This window comes from Anas platyrhynchos, chromosome 9, assembly GCF_047663525.1.
Source record: "Anas platyrhynchos isolate ZD024472 breed Pekin duck chromosome 9, IASCAAS_PekinDuck_T2T, whole genome shotgun sequence".
Lineage (NCBI taxonomy): Eukaryota > Metazoa > Chordata > Aves > Anseriformes > Anatidae > Anas > Anas platyrhynchos.
In genome coordinates, this window is record NC_092595.1 from 10,232,269 (window position 1) to 10,257,770 (window position 25,502).

The window sequence follows — 25,502 nt, forward strand, 5'->3', positions numbered from 1 at the left end:
ATGTACCAATCTTTGCTGTTAAAAACACAGCAGTTTACATGTGCCTTAGGGAAAAACATTTTTTTCAGGGGAAACAGACTGCAGCTTTTTGGCACCGAGTACTCACACTGTATCTTAATTAACAGAAACAGTACAAGGCGTTATTTGTACGTAATTGATGCTCCGGTGCAGTACTCTACAGAAACATCTTTTACAAATTACTGTTTAATCTATTACTAATTAGTTTGTGTTCTATAACTATTCCCACTGGGTACCATTTCACAGAGGTAACTGCTGTAAATCAATGAAATTTAGATGCACATGCCAATCTGTTTAACTTTGGTTTCTTTTGATGCAAGAGCTCTAACTAGCAAACTCCTACAGAAATAGCTGCTTCACTGCGGTAATTACCACTTTCTAAAGTAGCTTTTTACATAAAGTAGCCTTCCTCTAAGAAGGTAAGTATTTCTACATAGATCCATACTTCCAGAAAGCCTTTTATTTTTGTAATCACAATTTAAATGAAAGGAAATACCTGCAGGCATCTTTTTAGCAAAGAAATGTATTAGGTTGCCATGCCATTCATTCATACAGATATCTTACCGTCTCATCTCAGTAGACATGTAACGGAGATATGTGAGAGCAACTTAGAATTCAGCTGGGGGTATTTCAGTAACTTTCCCTGGAGACATTCTCCTTGAACTCTTTCACGTGACAGCAGGAGAAATCAGAAAAATAGGAGGATCCTAGATAGTAGCTGTAGCAGCTGTAGCAGACTGGGTCTATAGGGGAATTCCTGCTGGAGTGTTATTTTGTTTTGTTTTTAAATTTGGGTCATTTCAGTGATCTGCTTTGTATTCTAGCCCGAAAAAAAAAAGTTAATCTACTTATCTGAGAGAGCTATAAATAGGGAAGCTGGGATGGAATTGAACAATTTTGCCCCAGAAGAATTTATATTGTACAGTCCCTCTGGGAAGCAAAGTCTCAACTTTCTTAGAGAAACCAAAATAGCGAAGAATCTCAGAGCACTAATGACCAGTTTTGACTCCCTCCAACGTTCCAATGCCATTCACCAGTGAGCCATGTCAAATTGCTAGACAGCTCAATAAATTTGCTATCCAAAAATCCCAATTGCTCAAATGCCTTCCAGCGAAACTATCAGATAGTACTGCATGACTGACTCGAGAGCATTGCTTTTAGAAACAGCAGGGCAATGAGTCACTGGATCTACTTTTCCCTTTCATAATACAGAAAAGAGCACCTACAGCAAAAACACTAATACTTAGCAGCATAAGAAACCAATCCAATTAATGCACTAGAAGAAAAATAAAGAAAAACATGACGTATCAAAATTATTTGTACTGAAACAGCTGCTGAATAAGACAAAGTTGAAAGGATAGGATAGCATAAAACATGATAGCTGGACTCAGATTATTTAATATGTTCCTACCTCTTAGCTATTCCAGTTTCAAAGGGAAAAGGAATACCAGAAGGTAAGAGTTCTACCACTGGTACGTAACAAGAAGAATTAGGATCTATGCAAAGATAGCTACCATTAGAGAAAGGCCAACAACAGTGTGACTTCTTGGTAAGACAGTACAGATGCTCGTGTTAAAGGATTATTCTGAAGGAAAGCCAAATGTTTTAGAATGGTAGTAACACATGCAGAACACCACCCAAATTTTATCCCACCTAGTATCTAATCTTGAGAAAACTTCATTGTCTTTATAGATGTACCTTGCAGTTCTAAAGCAAGCTCAAGCTGCAGCCAACTGTTAAGAACTTAAGGCACATCAGTAAGTGAATCAAACCTCTATATAAACTATTTCCAACTTTTTTTTATTCTAGAAGACAATGCAAGGTAAGTCTGATCTACAAAGTACAGCGCACCTCATGCCATCTAAACTTTTAATCAACTTATTTTCATAAACTTATTCAAAGAAGGTTTTAGAACTGCACCTGAAACGTAACATGAAAGTAACAGAAATATGTACCTGAGGCACTCCAATCCTTCTGCAAGCTTCCAAGAAATTCTCCACGTTTCGTCTGCATTTTGCCATCGTAAGTTTAGGCTGCAAAGGAGGCAGGCAGAGTGTTCTTAATTGGAAGGATTTCTTTATTTAAAGAAAACTCTTAATAGAACTCTTTGCCAAAAACATACCACACTGACAAACGTGTCTAATTCAAACCAGGCTCTGTTGCAGTTTCAAAATTTCAAAAATTTCCAAGCCAATTTATGAATGATAGATGTTCAAAAAAGGACAATTCTAACCTCTGCAATATGTTACAACAGGCTAACACTTTCAGTGACTACAATATGATAATTAAAAAAGCATTTTGAATGAAGCACACGTGTGTAGCTCCTGCGCTGTGATTTCTGAGTGATTTCATGGTATGAAGCAATCTGGAGTTTATTCTGGATCACTATATTATACAAATATTTCAAACTTTATTTCAACTAACAACAATAAAAAATGCAGGCTAGATGAAACCAGAGATTAATGGAATACAACCGAAACTGAGACTTGCTGCACATAAGCCTCCTGCAGGTGGGTTTGATACAGCTGCTTCAGTTGAACTCACTGGCATTTTTTTCAAGTCTTTTTTTTCTATATACTTAACTCTCACAACTACACAGACATACCACTGCAGAGGCTCAGTCTTCTTTCTATTCTTGAAGCTTATTCTTTTCTGATTAAAAAGACACAAGCTTCCTGTTCTTTTGTACAAGCTACCCAGTCTACGTAGCAGCAGGTGGCAGCTTCTACGAGTTCAGTATTTTTCCGTGAGGGAAACTTAGACTGGTGGTTTTTTTCCTCTGTCCCATCAGTGTGCCATATTTCCCCACCAAGAAAGCAGGTTAAAGGGTATTGCTGACTTCTTCTGAAGGATGAAAGGAATACAAAGATCCCAGTGTGAGGAAAGACATGATGCCTCTTCTGCTCCTGGAGCCGTCCAGCTACAGGCTGCCTCTTCCTTGAGATCTCTGACAAAGCCACGATTTAATTTGCAACACAGAATATGCCACAGCACATAAAACCAGGCCATTGAAAAGATATTCTTAATGACATGAGTCTTCTGAATAGCGGCTGTATGCCTCTTCTCTTAATGATTCCACGATCTGCCTAAAATGCTGGCGTGTCCAGCTCAATCATTCTCAAAATAATGAAGACAGCCGCTTGTTCACATAACTCCAAGCGAGAAGAACCGCAGTGATACAGTACGCAGCAGTGCCAGTTCAAATTCCAACACAAGAACTGACTCCAAAATAAGTAAAAGCAAACAACATGCTTGTTTCAACTTCTTGCCCCAGGAGAATTTTTTTTCCCTATTTACATAATTTTAAGAAAATGTGAAGGTGCATAACAGGCATTTTGTCTCTCCATACTACCTTCAAGCAGCTGATCCTAAATATTTTCACTGAACTTTGACTGCCAGAGATTTTTCTGGGGGGTTGAGATTAGGTAAATAATTTGTATGTCACAGTTCTTGACCTTTCTCTCATTTTGTGCTTTCCCCATGTGATTCAGAGTAATACACCTATAAATATATTATCATCATTGCTTTCCAGAAACACTGTAGTTAGACAGAGTATTTCCAACTTCTCTGTGTAGTTCTTTCCTTGCTCTGACCAGCCCCCAAATACAAAGTAAACTTTTTTTTTTCCTGTTATCACAAAGGTATGATTGGATTTACTTTGTTCCAGGAGATGGTGTTCTCCAAGCACGTGCAACTGTAGCTCAAGTGTGCTCTGCTGAAATTCCTAAGCAGAGAAATTTATCTTGCTGTGAAGTGGACATACATCAATTTGGCTTCTCTGCCCATTTGTGCTCTCGTGTGGTGGGATTGTAAGTATTGTAAAGAACGTTATGTTTCCCTGTTTTCCTGAACTGCTCAGACCTTTTGATCTTCTGAAATATCCTACTTCAGTTTTCACACTGAACTGTCTTTCATTTCATTAGTTTTCAAGTTAATGTAGCAAGGGCTTGAAAATCTTAATGTTTTCTTAAAATCTGTATTAGAAGTAACTTTACTTACATGAAACAAACCTGAACATAATGCATTTTTAACGAAGCTACAGACACTGTTCAGACAAAACAGTTATTTTTTGTCATGTATGATCACAGATGAGAATGATGAATTTAGCACTTGCCTGTATTACAGAACTTTGCAGGATGGCATTTTGGACATTTGTAAAATACTACCATTAGTACATACTTACAACAGCAGGTGAAGGGACATGAATGCTGGGAACAGACCGAGGACGCACATGATTAGCTAAATGGCACAGAACAACACCATCGGTGAGAGCTGCTCCAAGATCACTGGGCAGTGACACTTTCAACCGTGATTCAATATTCTGTGAAAAATGAATGTGGACACACAAAATGTAAGGGCTGTTTCCAGTTGTTTCACTCTGCAGAACATTTTATAAGAGGCAGAAGCATTTGCATTACAACACTGTCCATCCTCAGGACACTCCTGTAACACCAAGAAAGGTTCTGCACAGCACTGGGCCAGAGCTGAACACAGTCTGGGAGCAGCTGAGTTCCATGACGAACAGCTTTCACTGCACAGCACAGGGGATTAATACAACCTTTACTCAAAAATAACGGAAGTCAGAGTCTAAGAACAGTATTCCTAATCCCACACATTCTCAATGAATGGTTCTGCCAAGAGAACTTAAAATAATCGTGTTTGTGGGTTGGAGGACAACACAGCTAACAAAAGTCTCTGTAAAGAAAAAAACAAACTACTTTGTGCTAATAGTTTTAAAAACCAAGGTAGTTAACAGTTGTTTCAGGGAATTAATACAAATTCAAATCAGGCATTTCATCTTATGTCATATGTTGCGTGAGTTTCTCTGAGCTATGCTGTATCTTAAATTTTAAGAATACAAAAGAAGATTTAAGCTTACCCAGGAAGCAGAACAAGAGAGACTGCATACAAAGCATTCCAAGATAAGAGATCAAAGGCTCTACAAACATCATCAAGTTTTCTTTCATTTTACTTAAGAGAACTTTCTCTTCAGAGAAAGCAGATTGTCCTTACTTCAAAATTTGCAAAGAGAAGGAACTCTCTCTGTCCATCTGGGACGCTTATGGCTTTTAAAATTGGCATTAACAAACAGGAATTCTTTTTCCTTGAGAAAGCTCAAAGCATTAAAGCACTTCAGGGAAGCCCTTCAAGCTCACCAGAAACACGTCTGGGGCAAAGCAGAGCAGTACCTTAATGGCACTTGGTGTATTCACCACTGTACCTGGGCACAAAGCAGGGCCTACCGACCCTAAACAGACAAAAAGCACAAGCACAAGGAATGCTCATGCTACAGGTATTCTACACTTAACTAAGGATAGCTAAAGCAAGAAGCAATGGATGGAATCAGAACACACAAGGACACCACACTGTCAGCATTACTGGCAGCAGCCTCTGCATTCTGCTTGCTGTTCTGTGGGGGCTTTACAGCTGAGTTTTTAAAAACTGATTAAAAGGAAGACATTGTGGGAGCTTTCCAGACTTCCTAACAAGTGGGAAGGGTGATAAGGAAGAAAGTACATATTTATTTTAAAAGCAGAGATCATTGGCTGTTCAAAAGTGATAGTCAGGACTGTATATTCTAGAGCAATTAAGCTAACTTTATTCCCCCACAACAAAGCGACCACCACTGCATCCATCTGAAAGGAACACTCAGATCGCACGGTGCCATTTCATTTTGGTCAACCCCTCGCCATAAATGGTTCACTGAAATCAGTCCAAAACACAAGGGCAGCCTTAACATGATGGCATGCAACGAATGCATTTACCAAGACATCCACACACTGCTTTCTGTAAGCACTTACCTTACGGAGCTGCTCTATTAGCTCCAGCTCCTCTTCACGCTGTTTGGAGTTTTGTCTGACCCTGGGGTCTGCACAGTCATTAGCGGGAGACAAGGCGTGTGTAGAAGATGAAGTAACCACTGAAAAGTAGCATGAAGGAAAGAAGAACCAATAAGCATGGTTTGGCTGACTGTCCTTCCCTGCTGCACTACACAGCACACACAGTGTTCCAGAAGGGGTACAGTGTATTCCTTTTCTCAAATCTGTTTCTTTCATTAGCTTATTAATCTATCAAGCTAATGATCTACTAATCTAAATGAGGTGTTTCCATAACACAAGTTCCTTTTCATTTAGATTTTTTTGTTTCTATTGGCTAATAATCATTCACGAAAAGATGACAAGGTTTTGACAGATGAATTATGTTGAAAGAGTTCAGTCTTTCTACAGAAACGGCAATTTTGTTATGTGCTACTATATCGAGCTGCCCTCCCCACTTGTTGAAGGCTTGTGTGGCATGTCCTTAAGTGTAAGCACAGACCAGGAAGAACAAATTCCCACGTTTCCGCAAATATGATAAAAGAATATTTGGCAGCTCTAAATAAAAAACTGCTTATTCACAAAGTATTTAATGCTATGTGTCTATAAATGGAACTCGAAAACTAGTTTGACAATAACGACCTGAAATAATAGAACAGTGCAAACCCTAGGCAAGGCAGATATTAAGAAAATGTAGCAAAACTAGCTAATTTCTGAGCTATGTAACCTACCTTTGTTTGCTTCATCCCTGACAGCTGTTCGGAAAAGGAAACTCTCAGGTCGCTGGGAAGGGTTTCTATAGGAAGGCGGGGCTGCATGACCAGGATATGGAGGGGAAAGGTGGACTAAACAAACGCGGGAAGGCACAGGAAAGGAGGAAGAAGGAAACGGTTAGAGTTTAAATAGAAAATGGGTTCAGCAATGTGGTAAATTAAAAGAACAAAACAAAAATTTTAATATAATGACAAAATAAATTACATGCATGCATGATAAAAGCATAGAGCAGGAAAAGGCGCTTTCAAGGACACTTGCATGCAAAGCACATTCCACATACCACTTCCAACAACTGTTCTGACTGCTGCTGAATGCATCTGTGGGCCAAAGCTTGCAGGAAAGCCTAAAGCAGCCAAACCCTACGCTCTCCCTGAAGACATGCTTCACCCCTGCTGTCTCTTCCCTCTTGTGTTTCCAAGGAGACCCAAATAAGTGGGTAAACTACCAAGCACAGCAGTGCCACATCCAGAGATGGGAAGCTATGCTCCCTTCTTCTTACAGCACAAATATGCAAGCAGGCATTTTGATCTCTTTTTTTTTTTTCCCCTCTTTTTTTCCCAGAAACTTTACTGCCTTTCCCTGTTACCTGTCTGAGTGGTAGGTGATCCAGGAGAGATGGTAGATCTGTCATCACTCTGTGGATAAACAAGTAAAAGAGTATAAATGGTCCTAATCTGGAAAAGCTGTGAGCACATTTTCATTTGATAGGTTTTAAAATAGGCTCCATCCATCTAAATATGCTTCAGAAAAAAAAACAAACGTGAAAGAAACACAAACCACATTGTTCCCCACATCTCATCTCTGCAGAAAGCAATGAAGCTTTTTCTTTTGCAGAAATGGCACAATTGTTCTTCTCCAAGGAAAAAAAAAACAAAGATTAAACAGCACTGACAGTGCAATGACAGATCTATATTTACTCTTCCATCTAACCCAAAATTTCAAAGTATTCTTTGCAAAATGGACACAGAAAAGCAGATAATTAAATTAACATGCAGAACTTGCATAACAGCAACGCTGAAGAATACACAGCCTCTTTGACATCTTTGGTAATGCAAAACTGCTATTCACTGAACATCACTCTCCCTAGAGAAACACACTGTGGTTTACTACAGTGCTTAACATAGGCTGGTTACTTATGATGAATGCATTCAGTTTAGCAGTTTCCACAAAAGAGAAAGAAATAAAGGATACCTATATTCACTGATAAGGTGGTAAAGAATAGAACAAAAGCATTTTTGATAAACTCAACTTGGTCAAGAAAAAAAAATCATCTTGTAAATAAAAAGCAACATCAAAGACAACCAAGAACCCCTCGGAGCAGAGCTGGGTTACCATGTTTTTATAGCTTAGGCCTCCTCTAGACACAGCCTAAAGCTAAGATGAGGTAATACCTACTACAATTTAATCAGTTAAATCAGATTCATCCCCTACCTGAACTTTTGACTAGAAGCTGACAGACTAACACCTGCTAAAACAGATGTGTGGATCCAAGAGCTTTTTGTTGGCTTTATTGGTGAATGATAATAGCGAGAGATACCTTGAGAGGACTGAAGGTAGGAGCATTGGGCAGGCTAGTAGCACAGCTCTCCTGATTCAACCCTGAGAGAGACTGAATGCAGAAAGAAAGAGAAGGCAGTAGCAGCGTTAGCAAACGGCTGAAAGGTCACGTGCAAAGGTGGAATCGAGTAGACGAGTTAGAATGGAAAAAGTGGTCATCACGGTCACGTTCTCAGAAACATTCAGCAGGCAGAACACAGAAACAACACAAAATGACTCGCTGAGCTAAACTGCTTGCAGAGCTGAAGCCTTCCTATTCTCCTGAACTTTCTGGCTAACAAGCTTGGGAGATGAAACATTCCTTTTTAAACACAAAGTGACATCAGAAGCAGAACTAAATAATAAATAGGTAAGACCTTACTAAAGAAACACCTGTGCCATCAGACTCTAGACCCAAAAGAAAAGTTTACCCTGTAGCAGTTCGTCCTGAGCCACTATTCAAAGCAAAAGCTTTCTTTTTAATGTTTCAAGTATGCTATGGATTTTAGTAAGTTAATTTCTCATCAGTTTCGTAAAATTAGAGAAACTTGCATCTAATGGACTAAGGAATGCACATTTGCTCTGCCACAAACACTTAATCCTGATCTTTGCGAGTTACAGAGAAAGTAATAAAGATTCTGTGGGTGAAATTTAGCTCTTGGAGAAGACGTCAGTGCGAAGATTTACAGTGTTGTCCAAAATAAAGCACTGTCAAACTTCAATTCTAACCACTAGATTAAAAAACACCAAAACCAAACAAAAAACAACAAATAACTTTTAATGTTTCCAGAATGGGAGCTCCAGTGTGCCAATACTCATCTGTCACTGACAGGCGGATCTCGAAGGCCAAATTCTGCATCTCCATGAACCCTTCAGCCAACGCTGCTGTTAAGGTACATGCAAGTGGTGTGGCAGCACAACACGGAAAACAACAGCTACAATGAAAGCCCACATTTTAAAGATGTAACAGCTGCCCAGACCAAACTTACATCACGGAAAAGCCCAGCAAAGGATATGTGGGGTGCTTAAAGTCTCAAGCACTTCAAATAAAAAGCTAAGCCTTTCCTTTAAATTTTAATTTCTTCCCCTCTGGTTATTGCAAGCATACTTAAAACATTGACATCTGAGGACTGAATGACGCGAGAACGAACTGATACTTTCTGAAATAGCATTCAAATAGTGAAGTGGAAATTCGGCACAGGAAAAACACACCAAATGACACCTAGAAACTTCATAGACATCAACTACATGCTTTGGGGTGTTCGTATTTTCAAAGGTTTGCAACTATTCTGTCGCTTCAGAACAGCACAGCCAGGAAGGACTTGAAGGAGATGCTCTGCACAGGACAAGCCTTACACAAACATCTTCAGGTCCTATGTAGACTTAGTAGCTGATCCTGAAAACAGCCTCTTCTCTGTAGCAGTGCAAACATTTTTTATTGGTTTTTGTTTGAAGAGTTTCAAAATACCACTTCCACAAATAACACATTAGCAAGTATTTAAAACAATATAAAACAATATGCTGCTCTGTAACATTCATGTAACTGTTTATTCCTACATGAAAAGGACAGGACAACCTTGACACAGACTAACAAGTAGTTGTCACAATCCATGAAGCCACCAGCAGGCAAAGAAAGGGGGAACACAGCACACCATAGGGCAAGACAACCACAACAGCAACACACCGCATGCTCTTCACCTGTTTGCGAGTCCCTGGCCTTCTTTTAATGGTATTGGTGTTATTGTCAATCTCAAACACAAAGAGAGGCTCAAAGCCATTCTGTCAGGGACAGCAAGGGAAGAAAGGGAGGGAAGAGAGGAAGAAGTGAGGCAGAGAGCAACTGTAAGAGAAGGTAGCCACAATACAGAAGGAACCAGGATGCTGCAAATTCAGCCTCACAACGCTCTGCTGCACATGCTGAACTGCAGCTCTGAAGTCAGAGAAACCTCCCCACGCCAGAAACGACCGTAGATACAGGGGATGCCAAAGCAGTGCCCAACCACGACTCTGTGCTAACCAAATATAGGCATTTGAAGTGATTTTGATTATTAGTTGCCTAAATACACAAAGGGATGCCAACTGACAGAAAACTCCAGGGAACAGGTTAGTATAATTCACGTCCTGCTTACGTTACTCACACCGTTACTACTTGTAGCACACTGATGCCCCAAGGCCTTATCTTAAAATGTTTCAGAAATCCTCTGTTAACTGTGAAGATATTTGGGGAAAATGAGATTCATAAGCAATCGGGGTTGAAGACTTTAGCCAAGTCTGAAGCCTCAATGTTGCGTTAACAAAAAATTTCAATTGTAATGAATGAGCCTGCGCTGGTGAGAACAGCAAGCAGGATATGACTAATACAAGACTTTGAGGTCTGCTGCAAATTTTCTCAAGAGAGGCCATTGATTATATTTCTTCAGCAAAGTTTTAGCTAGCCTGGCTATTATAAATCAACACATGAAATCTGTCAGAGCGCACGCTGAAGTCCTATAACCAAAACCCATTTTGCATCAAATCACAAGCATGTTGAAGAAACATAGAAGTAAACTATTAATATTCACAGCAAGTATGCAAAGTCATTTTGTAAGTTGAAACAGACTGTCCCCAAAGTGTTTATAAGCAGAAAGAAACAGAGTAACATGTGCAAAGTGAATGCATTTTAATTTGTGATAAACGACAACATAGAAGACCACCAAAAGAAACATAATGTAAGATTCACAAAGGAGATTCACAACCTGAATTTTGCTTTTTAAGGAAGTTTCTGTAAAAGCTGTAACTGCACCAGAAAAGAGAAGAATCAAAATAAAGGAGAGCTCTCTTGCCTTTTACCTATTGGATTTTTTCTCCATTACATCTGAGCTGAATATGAGTTTTGGAGGAAAAAAAAAAAAAAAGTAACTGCTCAGTTTATAGAATTCTCATCTTTACTATAATTATATTATTCCTGCACCTTAAAACTGGAATAAACAGTGGAAAAACTATCGGTACACAACTTTATTATTATTTTTTTAAATTAGCCTATCTGCAAGTTTCTGTATCCAAAAGTTTCTGAAATTAATAGGTGAAGTTTATACCACTGCATGCAGTCTTTAGGCAGAGAGATAAAATAATCAAGAGGAAAGTATGTCAATGGAAAATGTGCACTGAGAACTGCCGTTAGCAAATGGTATTTTGCTATGAAATGCCCCTATACTTCGCTTCCCTAAAAAAAAAAATAAAATTATCCTAATAAATTAGATCTAGCTAAATTTCAAATCCATAAGGACAGGAGAAATGCCAAATGAAATGCAAAAATTAAAAAAGGTAAAAGAATTTCGATTCTTATAACAGAATCATTTTTTAAGGAAACTAATGAACATTTCCTTGTTGTTGACCAAGTTTTAATAATACATTTGTGGAAAAAAACCCCTACAAATTCATGACCTAGCCAGAGCTTAATGTTCTAGTTACAATAATCACCAGAAACAGCTGTTATGGTTATGTCATCATTAGGCACAGTATGTATTTCCACTACAATAGATCTGCAGATCATAATTCAGCAGTTCAGAAAACCAACGTTTCATATACTGAAACCACCATGTACAGGATGTGCAGTTTAGCACTGCTGAAAAGAGCAAGGAATTAAAAGCAAAATGAACACAGAATTGATCATTTTCAAATCCAGTTCGATCTTTCCCTATCAGCCTGGGAAGGGGCAAGGGAAGAGAGGGAGTGTGTATGTGCATGAGAGAGAGAAGTGCAAGGATATAACTTCAAGACACAAAAGAAATCAACATGGATGGAAGCCCAGTAAAATAATTTCTGAAAATTCTTAGTCACGTCTACAACCTAAAATTCAATATATTAATTTACAACAAAAACATGAGAATCACACAAACAAAAAGAAATGGGGTCCTTAAAATGTATCTTTAAAAGACATTCCAAAGATGAATTCACTGACAACAGAACATCAACATTTAACATGAACCACATCTACTCTTCTCCTGGTTCTTATAATCTAAATATCGAGCACATTTTTATATGCTGATTGTGCTTTCTCTAAAAAGGCACATGCATGATCACAACTAAATCTCTCCACAACATTATGAGCCTTCTTCTTCTCCCTCACAGTGCTGGTCATGTGATAGCAGGAAAACCAAAAAGTCTGAATAAAGAGACTGTAAACACCTTGACCAACATGTTCTGAAGAGATCTATCCTAACCAAGAGCACTGCCTAAAGAAAATTTAGGTAGATAGTGGATGTGCATAAATTAAGAAAACAAATCTCAGGCATGCAGTCATGCAACAGCAGGCAAATCAAGTGTATTTTTCTTTTATAGACAATGATTGTGGCATTAATTATGTTCTTTAATTATGCTACATCACTAAGGTGCCATAAAAGAAAAAATAGCATAAAACATGAAAGTGAGTACATAAATGTTTTTATTTTTACTAGTGCTCAACATCTTCATCAACAAATAGTAAGAGGGCATGAGGAATATTTCATGACTTTTAGTATTGACATACAGCAGTTTTTCCCTTTGCTATGATATGGTTACCATGACACTAAGCTTTTCTAAGGTCCAGGTGCAGGATGCAAACGAAGTTGAAGTAGAAGGCTGTATTCAAAGCATTAAAATTGTTTACTTGACGCTGAAGAGCTCATCAATTAGGAAGCAAGCTAAACGGAGAAGAAATCAAACTGGAACTACTAGAGGAGGATTTTGAATTTCATAAGCTGTTCTTCACTATCAGTTTCTTCTTCTCTAAACTTTAATTCTTTTACGAAAAACATCACTATATTATTATAACAAATAGCTGATGGTACAAATATCGATATATTCGAACTTTTTGAAGATAGTCATGTTTTATGCTATTTAGATTAGCTCTAAAATAGTTTGTCTAATCTGAGGCAACCATAACATGTAGCTATTTTTATGCTCTAGAATCTGCCAGATAAAAAGGCCATTGCGTGCAGGATCTTACCACTAACAAGGCACTATCATCAGTATGCTGAGACCTTCTGGATGGAAAGGGACACTGGGAGGCGGGAGAGATGGAGTAATGTCAGAAACAAACAGAATGACACAGTTGTGAACAGACAGACATTCAGGGACACGTACTGCTTGTTTATAGCATTTTGAGGCATTATTTCTGCAGTTCTATACAGTATACACAACCGTGTAGGAATATATAGCCACATGACCCATGAATTACAGTATATTCATATCACTTAAGGAATCAATTATTCTGCTCTGTGTTGTCTCAAGCAAATACAGACAACTACGTATTCACAATTCTTACTGTGGCAGAACAAAGGACTCTTTAAAAGAATCAATTAAGAACAGAAGAACATTAAGAAGGAAAAGAAGCAAAAACTATTTCAAATACCCCATGTTTCAGTAATTTTCAAACACAAAAAAAAGGTGAAAAATGCTTCTGAAGAGCTATTTGTAAGCGTTAGGCTATTAAAGGTTTTGATCTGATTAACACTGCCACATGAATTATCTTCCCCAGACAAAAGTGAGGATGGCAAGCAGTAGAAGAGCTATTACCAAACAGAAACTTGTTGCAGAGAACAAACAGATGTCATTGGCTCAGGTCTATATTATTATAGAAGGCTGAGCCTCATATAATTTTTATCCCCTATTTACTCGCTGCTTTTGACTATAAAACTACACTAAAAGAAACCTTTTTTTAAAAAAATAAATGTATAACCCTCAAAATAAAAATGGTCAATCTTTCTGGGATAATTGGTAATCACAGAATCACAGAATAATAGGGATTGGAAGGGAACTTGAAAGATCATCTAGTCCAATCCCCCTGCCGGAGCAGGAACACCTAGATCAGGTCACACAGGATATGAGAGGCAAATAGGAGAAAATTGAGCAATGAAGGAGAAACGACTGCAAAACAAAATCTTGTTTGAATACTCCCATTAGAAATTTAACTGCACTGCTTCCAAGCAGCATTTTAAAATGGAACATGAAATCTATTTTCTGTATAGAACATAGAAAACATACAAAAAACAACAAAACACTCAGCCAAGCAATCTACACGAACAGAAGGAAATACTAAATTGGTCCATAAGCAAAAAGAAAAAAAAAAAAAAAGACCAACTCAGGGTCTGTTAGATGTAAAAACCTATGTTATAAACCATTCCTGAAGAGTTCTCCACAATCAGGAAAATCTCTCTGATCTCTGATGGAGAGAGCTAAGAATTAAGGTACTGCCTAACCCAATTAATACTTATATTGGAGTCTTACCTCACTATCCAGAGGACTTTGCTTCTGGGTACTTAAAGATGCTTTTTGCTATAGAGAAAAAGGAAAAACAAAAGACAAATTTAAAAGGATGTGACAGAAAAACAAAAGCTCTGAACAGAACAGAGTAATTTAGAGTGTTTTAAAACACATGAAGTCCTAGTTTTTAAATAAAATATGTACTGGGGAAATTCAAGTTTCCACTGAGATGAAAACACTAATACTATTAGTCAAAAAATAGCTTTCATTCTGCATGAAAACAAAAACCCAAATTGTTTTTGCATATTAAAAGATGCATAATAAACCCAAAATATAACCCAAGGGAGTAATTTCATTGCTGAGAACAAAGTGCTCATGAATAACAAAGGCAACAGAAGAAGAAAAAGAAAAAAGGCTTGTCAATGAACAAAATGCATCCTAAAAATCTTAAGTCTGACTGAAAGACTGAGCTGAATCTTTAATAAAAGCACCTTTTCTGCAAAACATTGCCAGGAGTCTGAGATTAGTTGGTGATAATGAACATTTTTGTTTCAGGCAGCTAGAAACCTTTTTTTCTACAATTACAATTTCACAATTGTAATTTTACAATTACAACTATTTTCTGCAATATTCAAGTGTTAATGATCTTGCCAACTAATTTCCATTAAGAGAATCAGAAAAGATAAAGGTTTGGAATCAAGTAGGTACTAAAAGGAGGTACTTTAACAAAGTCAAGAACAGCTTCTCTCTGAATCTGTTTCGTTCTCATCCTTTCCTCCTCGTACTGAAGGGCTGCTAGCTGTGCCTCTCGACGTGTACGCTCTATGTGCCTGCGGTGCAGCTCGGGATCTGTACTGGGCACCTGGAACAAAACAGTGCACTATGCTGTTAAGACAGAACTACAGCAGGTAAGACAGAAGGGTTACAGAGCAATAGTCCACATCTTCTGGCTTACACAAGTTTGGTTTTGCACCAAGCTTAGCCAGAAGAATAGAACAGTACAGTTCAATGCGTTACCTGACTGTGATGACTTGGTAGAGAGAGAAGATAAGGTGAATCAGCTGGGGGCCTGACAAATGGAAAAAACAGAGAGTAAGTATATTTAAAACTTAAATTAAAAAAATAATTCATACATGTTCATCACTGACAACTCATATCTCATCAACTCTAGGAAAGTAACTATTTAGTAAGCTGCTTAACTGCTGCAATTATGATTTAAATTATTGTTACTGCTTGGTAGATTTTGTGCAGTCATTTCTACCTCTTCTCCCGAACTGTGATAAAAATCCTTCTGCAGCTAAGGATGTATCAAAGGGTTTGTACATTTGGCCTATTATATTGAGATATCCAGAATCTCAAAACTTATTTCTCCAGGAGCTGATTAACCAATATAGGAACTTTTCAGATGATCCTCATGTAGAGGAACAACTGGTTACAATAGCTGTTTAGCAGAAAAGAAAAAAAAAAAGTAGAAACTATGCGTTTCTTTTCCCTACCTCTCTGTCCTGTCCACACAACTCCTTAGTACTTGGTGATGCTCTCTGTCCTGCACCAAATTTAGAGTTTCAGGTCTTCGTAATTCATCAGTATCCCTGCAGGTAAACACCAGGTGGAAGGGGGATTGGCCAGTGATGCATTAACACTACTGTCAGGTGAGTTCTTCTCTAGACTACAGCTGTTTATGAAAGTAATTGCCTAGACAATTAGCTTCAGATAACCACAAAGGTGAAATTTAAGATGACTAAAGAAAATACATTGTGATGCCAAGTTAGATCACAATTACTACAGCTCATAATTTAATAAATGTAACTTGCTTCAGTAACAGAATGTTTTCAAAACACACAAAAAGGGAATTTCTCAAGATTATATTCTGGTGATTGCAGGCCTTATTTTTTTCAGGAAAGAAAAAATGTTTTTAAAACTTTATCATCCTCTGATATTTTCAGAACAAATCTCATTTCACCAATCAAATGATGACTTCCTAACCACCAGTGATGTAAGCCATCAAAGTCACAAGATAACAATAACTGAGCTGTCTCATACCTATCATACTAATAATAAAAGAGAAATTTTGCTGTAAGGTCTTAGCTAGAACGTAGCTGTGAGCACTGAAACAATTCCTAGGGTCTACAATTCCAGTCTACAACATGTTCCCTGCCATGCTGGTTTCATACAAGAAGGCAGATGGAAATCCAGTAGGTTACTCTGGTAGCCTAGGCTAAGCAACCCTTGCTCCTGAATCAGCCATGGAAGAGGGAAAGACTTCTCAATGCACTTTGAAAAACATTATTCCTGCTGCCTGTGTGCAGACTGATTCTACACCTACTCTCTGTGGAGAAGCTTAAAAGATGTGGAAGATGCATGCGCCACAGGTTTCCCCTGTTACTTGAGTTAGCACTGATGCACAACATGACAAATCCACTACTGCAGAGCTGTGAATAGACAGGACTGGGTTCAACGAAGTGCTAAGAAGCATATTCAGACTAGAGTACACACAGCTTTGTTGTATCAGAAACGAACCACAGTCTGTCCAGAGGCAAAAACCTTATTTACTGAACTGAATCAACTAATGTAAGTACTCTTAAGATGAAGCCTGCATTACATCCAACTCTTCAAGGGTTTTAATGGCTTCAGCATGCTGAAGAAAAAAAAAAAATAAAAAGAGGCTGCCTGCCAAGGCATTTGCAATGAATTATTGTGGAAGCAGTTTACAGCTTGTGGTTGGCACAAATGAAATATTTGACTAATATATGCTTAAATTTTTTTAATTTATTTTTTAAAAAGACTAGTTGTCATATGTCTGTTTTTCCATAATCTTGAGGGAAACATAACCTGTTTTTAGTGCCTCATTTCACTCTGCTGCACCAGAATAAGAACAATCTACAATTCCTTTAGGTCTTTAATTAATTACTTGCACATCAAGATCCACTGCCATTCCCATGTAAAATTTTGATAACAATGGACACCCTAAGTGAGATACAACTTCCTTTATCATTAAAATCTGTGTATGTAAACAGCAGCTCACTCCTGGCTAGCTAGCAGTCTCGTCTTATTTTCTGTAGATATTTCTTGGAATCCAGTGTTTGTCTAATTACTTCCATGTTGACCACAAATGTTCAAATAAGAAAAAAAATAAAAATCAGTCTTTCAAACCAAAAGCACTTCATTTGGGAAGAACACGTCAGACTGTTATATTATTTTATGCTTTACTCGTAGACACTAGAGGGTAAGGAATGCCAATATATGCTGAAGGAGTTACCCTCCACTATATCAATACAACTGCTATATTTACACACTGACTGTACATTTCAAAATCTCTACTAAAACACTGCCATAACTCTGGAGAAATTTAAACATTATTCTTGATTTCATTTTCTCTTTGAAGACTGTTTTTGAACGCCTATAAACTTACTGACTGCATAAATAATGACATACCTAAGGCTAGCAGTTCTCTCTCTCTTTTTAAACATTCCTAGTCCGATTGAACTGGTTTTCTGCTGATTCCTTCACATTCATTTTCACTCCACAGAATACTGAAATCCTTCAATAGTATATGTAGGGTTCTGCCAGTTTTGATTTTAGTTGCATTAGAAGAAGCTATACATTTGCCTATCTCCTGTTCTTTCAACCCAGACATCTCTTCTCAAACCTAATCACCTCATTTATATCCTGTCCGGCTCTGACCCATGTTTTATGGATAAGCACTAATCCTTCGACAAGCCAAGCAATCACTAAGAAGTATGGGCATACTTCAGAAAGGTCAACTTTGTTAAACTAAGTGACCATGCAGTTTTTCCATTGTCATCAGTGACTTCCAATCTAGCCCTTCTTCCCCTGATGTTTTAACCAATATACTTCAATCTAAGCACTGGTATAGAACAGTCAAGCCTTTTGGTTGTTGTCATTATTAGAATATGAATTCCAAATCTAGAGCAATAAATTATTTGTAAAGGACCATGTACATTTCTGGTGAAGCAACAGAAAACGTCATTAAAAAAAAAACATTCAGTAAATATCTGCTTTGCATTCATCATGAAACTTTGCACAAAATTACTGCTACCACATATTCTTACCTATTTTGGTGTAAATATCTGTTTTCTGTTTTTTGAAATTCTCTTACGGATACAGGCTTTACTGGGGAGCCCTATGCAGAATAACACAGAAGACTAAATTAGCCATGTATTCGTAACACTGTACATTAAAGTCATACATACATACAAAGTATTCAAAATACCCAACAAAGAACAACAAAACACAGCTCAAAGATTTTTGTTTCCAGCTAGGCAAGCTCACTTTTTTTTTCCTCTGCTATTTAAAGAAATTAATTTCAAGACTTAATATGCTTACTGTTTAAATGAGTTTTAAAACCTCCACTATTAAGGATAATGCAGAGAAGTAAACGTAGGTAGAAAATAATTAACATCACTTAGAAGAAATGGAGAATTAAGCTCTGAAGAAGGCATATAGAACTGTAGAGCAATGTAGTCTGGAAACTCAGAAGTACAGGACACAATAGCTGATGCCCTAAAGACAGGTCACAGGTGAATAAAAAAGCAAAAAAAAAATGGTAAGGAAAAGAACACCTATGGCTTCATTTGAGCTATTAAGTCATTTATCCTACTGGGAACAGAGACATACATGTATTCCTCTTCTCCTGATACCCGCTAACATAGGGAAATGGAAGCTTCAAGATCAACTTGTCAATTTTCACTCTTGCCCATATGGATATTGTTATGTTGCATACAGCTAGACTACTACCTAGGTTAGAGTTTTTGATTGTTTGTCTTTTCAGAGAAACTGCAAAAAGCTTAATTTTTATGAATAGGTTGAACCCTATGAAAAATTTTTTTTTGATGTTGATCAATGCCTTTTCATTATGTACACTGAAGAGTCCTTGAGAACTTGTGAGATTTACAAAACAAATGCATCTCCAATAGATATTTGTGTCACTGATTTTTAACACAGTGAACAGTACCATAAAGTGGACAAAACAGGCACAAGGCTCCTATGTGAATACTAAAGACCCATGGCTCCTTCTTTCCCCAAAGAGCAAATATCTTTTTGCTTCAAAACACAAAACAATATGAAAGGACAAGTTTGAATTGCAGCATAATAGCTACTGTTTAAGCGTATCAACCACAAGGATTTTCTCAGACAGGTTGTTCATGTAGCATATACAATGAGCCACTGAATTGTGAAGCTGTGTACACAGGCAGTAAGACTCATAGAAAGAAACATTATATAGCTGAAAATCCACTTCTGTAGTTCGATTTCTGAGGATACTCTCCAATGTCTACCATCCAAGCGGTGGGCATTGGTGACTTAACAGGGAACAGTCTTCTCTGTGTGTTTGTTCACAGCAGTGGCTACTACAACTGGAACAAAGACAGTTTCCAGTTTTGGTGATTCACACAATTTCAAAGCAACTTTAGTGAATTTTGATCAAGTGCACGCTAATCCTTGTGCAGTTAGAAAGCAATGAAAGGACGTGAACAAAAGAAAAATGACGGTAACTTCACAGAAATCATTGCCTTTGTCTGCTCTTGGACTTCATCTGGCTATAGTAAGCTGCCAATAAAAGCAGCTATTATTACCATGCTATATTGTGAATGTGCAAAGTAATTAAGTTCTTCGTCCCTATGTTGCAGGGAGATGGGTGCATGTGTTGTGACTCTCAGGAATTATATTACAGTTACTGTGATTTCTGAAATGCAGCATTCCAGTACAAGTATTGCATACCATCTTAAATAGAAAGACTCTTGAGAACAAAAAAAGAAGGATACTGTTTAGACTTGTTGGGAAACAAGAACAGAGGCTTCTTTGCCCCCCCTCTTTTTTTTTTTGCCTGTGTGTGAAAGAAGAAAATAGGGCAATGTCTGCAGCCACTCATGCCTGCTTCCAGATATTTGAAAAAGCAGTCCGGATAACTTTCCAACCTGTCTAGCAATGCTTTCATATATTGCTCATTTAACTGTACACTTCTACTCACTGAGAACAATTTAGTGCCAGATTTATCTTGAACTACTGACGATAGCTTTTGTTCAAAAAGGTGACTATATACATATCCGAGTCTGTAACCTGTGGTGACACTTCAGAGCCTTGCTCAAAATGGAGAAATTGTTTTCTGTAAACAGCAGGCTTTCTGAAAAGTCTGAGTATTGACGTTAGTCTAAACTTAAAATGGATGCTTAAGACAGTAAGTTTAGTGGCAAATAACTCATAATCAATACGAACAGCCAGATTAACGGAGTTCCAAAATTCCTGAAGTATGTCTAAGCTGATAACAGTGAACTTTTTCCCCTTAAAAAAAGACATCTATTCAGCAAGTAATTCACCAAGTAAACATGAACAATTTCCTAGGTATCACCAATTACCAAATGGAAGCATCAAATGTGCTTTCCGATGAAAACACTCCTTTGGAAAAACATTCACTTCACATATGCTTAAAGCAAAAGCTTGCAAGAACCCCCAGGACAGGAGAACAGAGTGGCCGTGTTGGACTCATTCCACATATCCCAAAGGGCGCTTGAGAGCAACTTAACATCCCAGTTCTGACCCTCCACAGAGCACAACACTGTGCTCTTCCTCCAGATCAATTAGTGTTTTTTTTGGCATTGTTTTGTTGTTTCCTTTTTTTAAAAACTAAAGAAAACCTCTGAGGACAAGAAACATTAGTATCATCACAAAGGCTTTCCTGTGGCATATGAATTTAACTAGTTTAAGTAAAAGCACCACCTCATTAGAGATTCGCCGCTGGTCAATATATGCCATGAATTGTGAGCTGAGGCTGTCTGAGTCCATGCACTTGGGTTGCCTCACCTCTTCCTCCTCCTCTTCTGTGGCACAGCTATCAATATAGTCGATCTGATCGAGATCATGTTCCACTTGACATACATACACAAAGGAAACACCCATAATTAGATGACCAACAGGAGGGGAAAAATAAACAACAAAAACAGTGTCAGGAACTAAGACCATACTGTTTTTCTTCCATCTGGGAAAGCTCAGCCTGAAAAGTACTGAATTCTGCCTGGCCCACTAACATTTGTTAAACATCAGATTTGGAAATAATGATAAAATTAATGGTTTTTAAGAAGCAATGATAAACATATCAAGCATGTAGCTTTAAATTGCCAGCTGCAGATAATTTAGTAGTGACTAAATGAATTTTTTACTTTCTCAATGCTGAAAAGTATTTATCAAAATCTATCACCTAACATCAAGACTGCACAATGAGTTGTGTATGTTTAGAGCAATTTATCTTGTTGCTAAATCATCTCCTTCAGACAAATTAGGATGGATGTGACATACTTCTACTAGTACTTTATTACTAGAACAACAAAAGAGGACAGTGTGACTGAGTTACCAGGATGCAAATGCAAAGAATAAAAAATGTGGAAATAATGGTAGGTAGTACAGAAAGCAACAGAAACCTCAAAAGCACCTAAAAGCACCTCCAAATTTTATTTTATAAACCTAGAATGTGCCTTCTGCCCAAGAATTCTGAGAAGCATGACATCTAGTAAACTACCTAGGTGAAAAATACTGCGCCATGGGTGCAGGGTAAGGCATGAGCTCTTTTTCTGAGCGCTGGTTCTCATTCTTAAAACTGTCCCCAAACTTTCTCTAGACTCTCTTGCAGACATTCTTTTTCTACTCCCCCGCCCCTTTCCTGCTTGTCTAAAACAGACTTCTCTTTGCTTCACCACACAATCTAGCAACTGTTACTGCCAAAGCCACCTCCTCTGCTACTACACCCATCCAAAACAGCATTCCTATACATTTTGGCTTCATTAAATCTCCATCTCAGTTTCAAATATTTAAAAAACAAAATTAAAAAAAAACACACAACAAAAACCACACCACAACAACCACCACCTTATTAAACTTTAACAACAACAATACAGCAGAGGGTGAAAGGCATTAGTAACTGTGTTAGGAACACAAAATTGGAAAGGATCTCCTGGATCACTGACAGCACATGCTATGGCTTGTACTGCTCTCCAGTACTCCTACTCGTGAACTGACTGAACTCCAACTTAAAGGACTAGTGAGGCCTTTTGAAATGCCTGGCGTACAAAACCCAAAGAACAAAGTTAGTCTTAGAGGTAAAGCTGGCACAGTGTTACCTGCTATTAAGGCTGCCCACAGCTTCCTATAACATCATGTTTTCAATTCCTCTAGCTTTGCCAGAATGTAACCGTTTGAACTAATTTTTCTAATCTATTAATGTGTAGAGGAGTGTGAGTTAAAAAAGTTTCAGGTATTTCTACATGCTAGTGAAGAAAACAAAACCACTGTAGCAGAAAAGAATAAGACCAAGAAAAGAAGATGGCAAAAGTTGAATAGGGTGAGGAGGGAAGAAGAGGGAAGAGAACACTTTCCCTTGCAAGAGAGAGGTTAAAAATATTTTTATTTATAATAAAAGAGTGAGTGAGACTCAGGGTACATGAACTGGAACCCTTAGGGGAAATGGAAAACAGAGAGCAGCTAAGCAAAAAGAAAACTTAATCAGTGTATGTGGTGATGAGAGATACGATAACCAGTACTGTGTGAAATGGAGAATATGGAATGACTGAAAAAACAGACAAACTAACAAGCCTGAAAGAACGCTAACACAGGTCATAGTAACAAGAAGAGGACTGAACTGCAAGCCAGTGTTAGCAGGGGATTATTGTAAGTTAAAATAGAGAAGGACCGTGGAAATCAAGACACGTGGGAAGGACTGTCATCTATTGACCAAATAGGAGGGTGCTGCTTTCAGACTGCAGGACAACAAATTGAGGAAGTACAGAAAAACAAGCTCATGTGTTTGTGTTAAAACCTACGATTCCTGAACAAGGCACATCTGCTGCTTGAAAACATGGAATTCCCTGACAAAACTGCTCGTCCAGTTCTGACAGCAGTCAACATAGAGCACAGCCAATTTACAAATTCTCCCAGTAGCTCAAGCAGCAAACCTCCATGAACTGAAGTTCAAGATTCCTACGTACTGTTCAAATTATTTGGCAATTTTACCCTAGCACATATGCAGAAACTAACATAATGTTTCCCAGATAATCCTAATTTCAATGCTAATTGAGTTTGCCTTGCAACATACTTAACATTCTGTTTACACAACAGTCTTTCAGAATAATTCTATCTATATCTTTCTCCTTTTTTTTTTGTCTTTAGACAACCTATTGTTTACAGCAAATATTCTGAAATATATAATAACAACAATAAATACTATTAGTCAAAGATCACTACTTACCTCCACCATTAGTTACAACTGTGCTCCCCCGGTTTTCTTGATACTGACTTTCTCTTCGCAGTCTCTGTTCTTTAGTGATTTCTGCCACACGTAAAGGGAGGTCTGAAAACTCATCTGTTGGCTTTAGAAAAACAAACGGTGAAGAAACATTTTCTTGGGAAACATCTTGCAAGTTGCTATCTCTTGATTTGTGTTTTTACTTCAACTGTCTTCTTTTGCATGTATAAAACACTATCAAAATATAGCTAAGGTGTATTGTTTAGGAAAGCTTATTTAATGACAAAGTAAAAATCAAACAAAACACAGTTTGACTACAGCTTTTCTCTGGAATAATTGCAAGTGCTTGAGAACATCCCAGGACAAAACTCCTACAACTCTTCCTAAAACCAAGCTAGGAGCACAAAGAGGCATACAGAAAGCAGTTCAAGGAAGCACATTAGATCTTGGCTACTGCCTTTTCTACCTGTCCCAAGAGAAAAAGGGTGCTGATTCCTGGGATGAAAAATTGACAACCTCCTTGCTAGGAGACACTGTTTTGAAGCTCAATTTTTGTGTTCAGATTTTATTGAGACAACTACTCATAAGTAAATGAAGATGACTCATTATTTTAATGACATCTAAGACTTTTTTTTTAAATGAGGAACTCCCTTTTCCTCATCTTTTGTGCTCCAGTAAATTCATCTGTCATGCACATTTCTAACTTCATGTGCATCCCATATAAAATTATGCTTGATTTACTTGAATAAATCTACAAATATTGGATGAATGCAATTTCCATACTAACATATACACATTCCCTACTGAATATGCTTCCAGATGTATACTTACTATTTTTCTTTCCTGTAAAATATGGCACTCAAAAAAGTTGCAACACTTACTTCATTCCCTGACCATCTTTTGTCTCCACTGTCCACACTGTTGAAGCCAGAATCAAGCGCTCCATAAGGACGACTGGAATAAAGTTCCTCGTGGCTGTCAAACACAATGGTTTAGTTAGTGCAACATAGAAGTCACTGAAAAGTTGTGAGCTACTACAGAACTAGAGGTAGAACAGGCTACCAAGCACAGTTGCAGTGTTTTCACAAGCTCAGCATATTAGAAAGCATCGTGCTGCATTTGCCATGTAGAACAAGAGGCATGAGCTCAGTCAGCTGTTCACCTGCATTTTAAGAGCTGATCTGACCAAAGCATTTATTCATACTGCAAACGTTTCCCAAACAGAAATTCTGACAAAGAAAACAGGAAAGTGGTCTCATTATTACTTCACAGTTCAGCATGTCAAGCTTTCATTTTCCACTACTCGTATGTTTTGGTTGAAAACCACTTTTGTTTACTTCTCACAAAGTTTTTCCTCAAACATGCAAAAAGCAAGTAAAATTACAAAAAATACAGGCATAGCAAAATGTATTTATTCTACACAAAGTTACCTAGAATGTATTATGTGATTATCTTCTGTATCCTAATTATCTACCTAAGACGTAGTACAGAAAGCAGGGCAGTATTTCAAATATTTCAAAATATATTAAAGTATGGCTTCCATCTACAGAGTCTGACTTTGTCGATGACACGTCTAGACAAAGGCATTAAACATGTGCCTGGTGTTACAATACACACAAACAAACAGCCATACAAGATCCCTAAATTTCTGGGCTCAGAAACTACACAATTCAGCAGTACAGCCATCACAGATGTCAAGCCTGGCAACTGCTGCAGATAGCTGCAGTAAAGAGACAATGGGACTTGTCTGACCCACTGCAGATGGCGTTTCACAATGGCTCAACTGTCCTACTGGCACTCGATGCCCCAGGGAGAACTGCAGCAGTAATTACTACATAATACACAAGGAAGAACTTCAGGAAGCTAATTGGTTCACCCCATCATAA

General features: G+C 37.8%; 1 protein-coding gene across 20 annotated transcripts in view; it reads right to left on the reverse strand.

The window, feature by feature from the left end:
- The window catches only part of LRCH3 (leucine rich repeats and calponin homology domain containing 3), a 64,006-nt gene that overhangs the window by 7,066 nt on the left and 31,438 nt on the right, over nt 1–25,502 (reverse strand). For 2 of the 20 annotated variants that reach the window (XM_027464743.3, XM_027464741.3), the window contains exons 7-22: nt 24,498–24,591; nt 23,620–23,740; nt 21,102–21,250; nt 18,440–18,510; nt 15,863–15,958; nt 15,384–15,435; nt 15,088–15,228; nt 14,391–14,438; nt 13,111–13,164; nt 9,843–9,923; nt 8,146–8,217; nt 7,195–7,243; nt 6,566–6,679; nt 5,820–5,938; nt 4,202–4,339; nt 1,974–2,051 (exon numbers count right to left, since the gene is read on the reverse strand). In XM_027464743.3, the coding sequence (XP_027320544.3) occupies nt 1,974–2,051; nt 4,202–4,339; nt 5,820–5,938; nt 6,566–6,679; nt 7,195–7,243; nt 8,146–8,217; nt 9,843–9,923; nt 13,111–13,164; nt 14,391–14,438; nt 15,088–15,228; nt 15,384–15,435; nt 15,863–15,958; nt 18,440–18,510; nt 21,102–21,250; nt 23,620–23,740; nt 24,498–24,591 (1,477 nt within the window). The remainder of the gene's footprint in view (nt 1–1,973; nt 2,052–4,201; nt 4,340–5,819; nt 5,939–6,565; nt 6,680–7,194; nt 7,244–8,145; nt 8,218–9,842; nt 9,924–13,110; nt 13,165–14,390; nt 14,439–15,087; nt 15,229–15,383; nt 15,436–15,862; nt 15,959–18,439; nt 18,511–21,101; nt 21,251–23,619; nt 23,741–24,497; nt 24,592–25,502) is intronic. The other 18 variants (XM_027464753.3, XM_027464750.3, XM_072042544.1 and 15 more) reach the window with 15 other exon arrangements.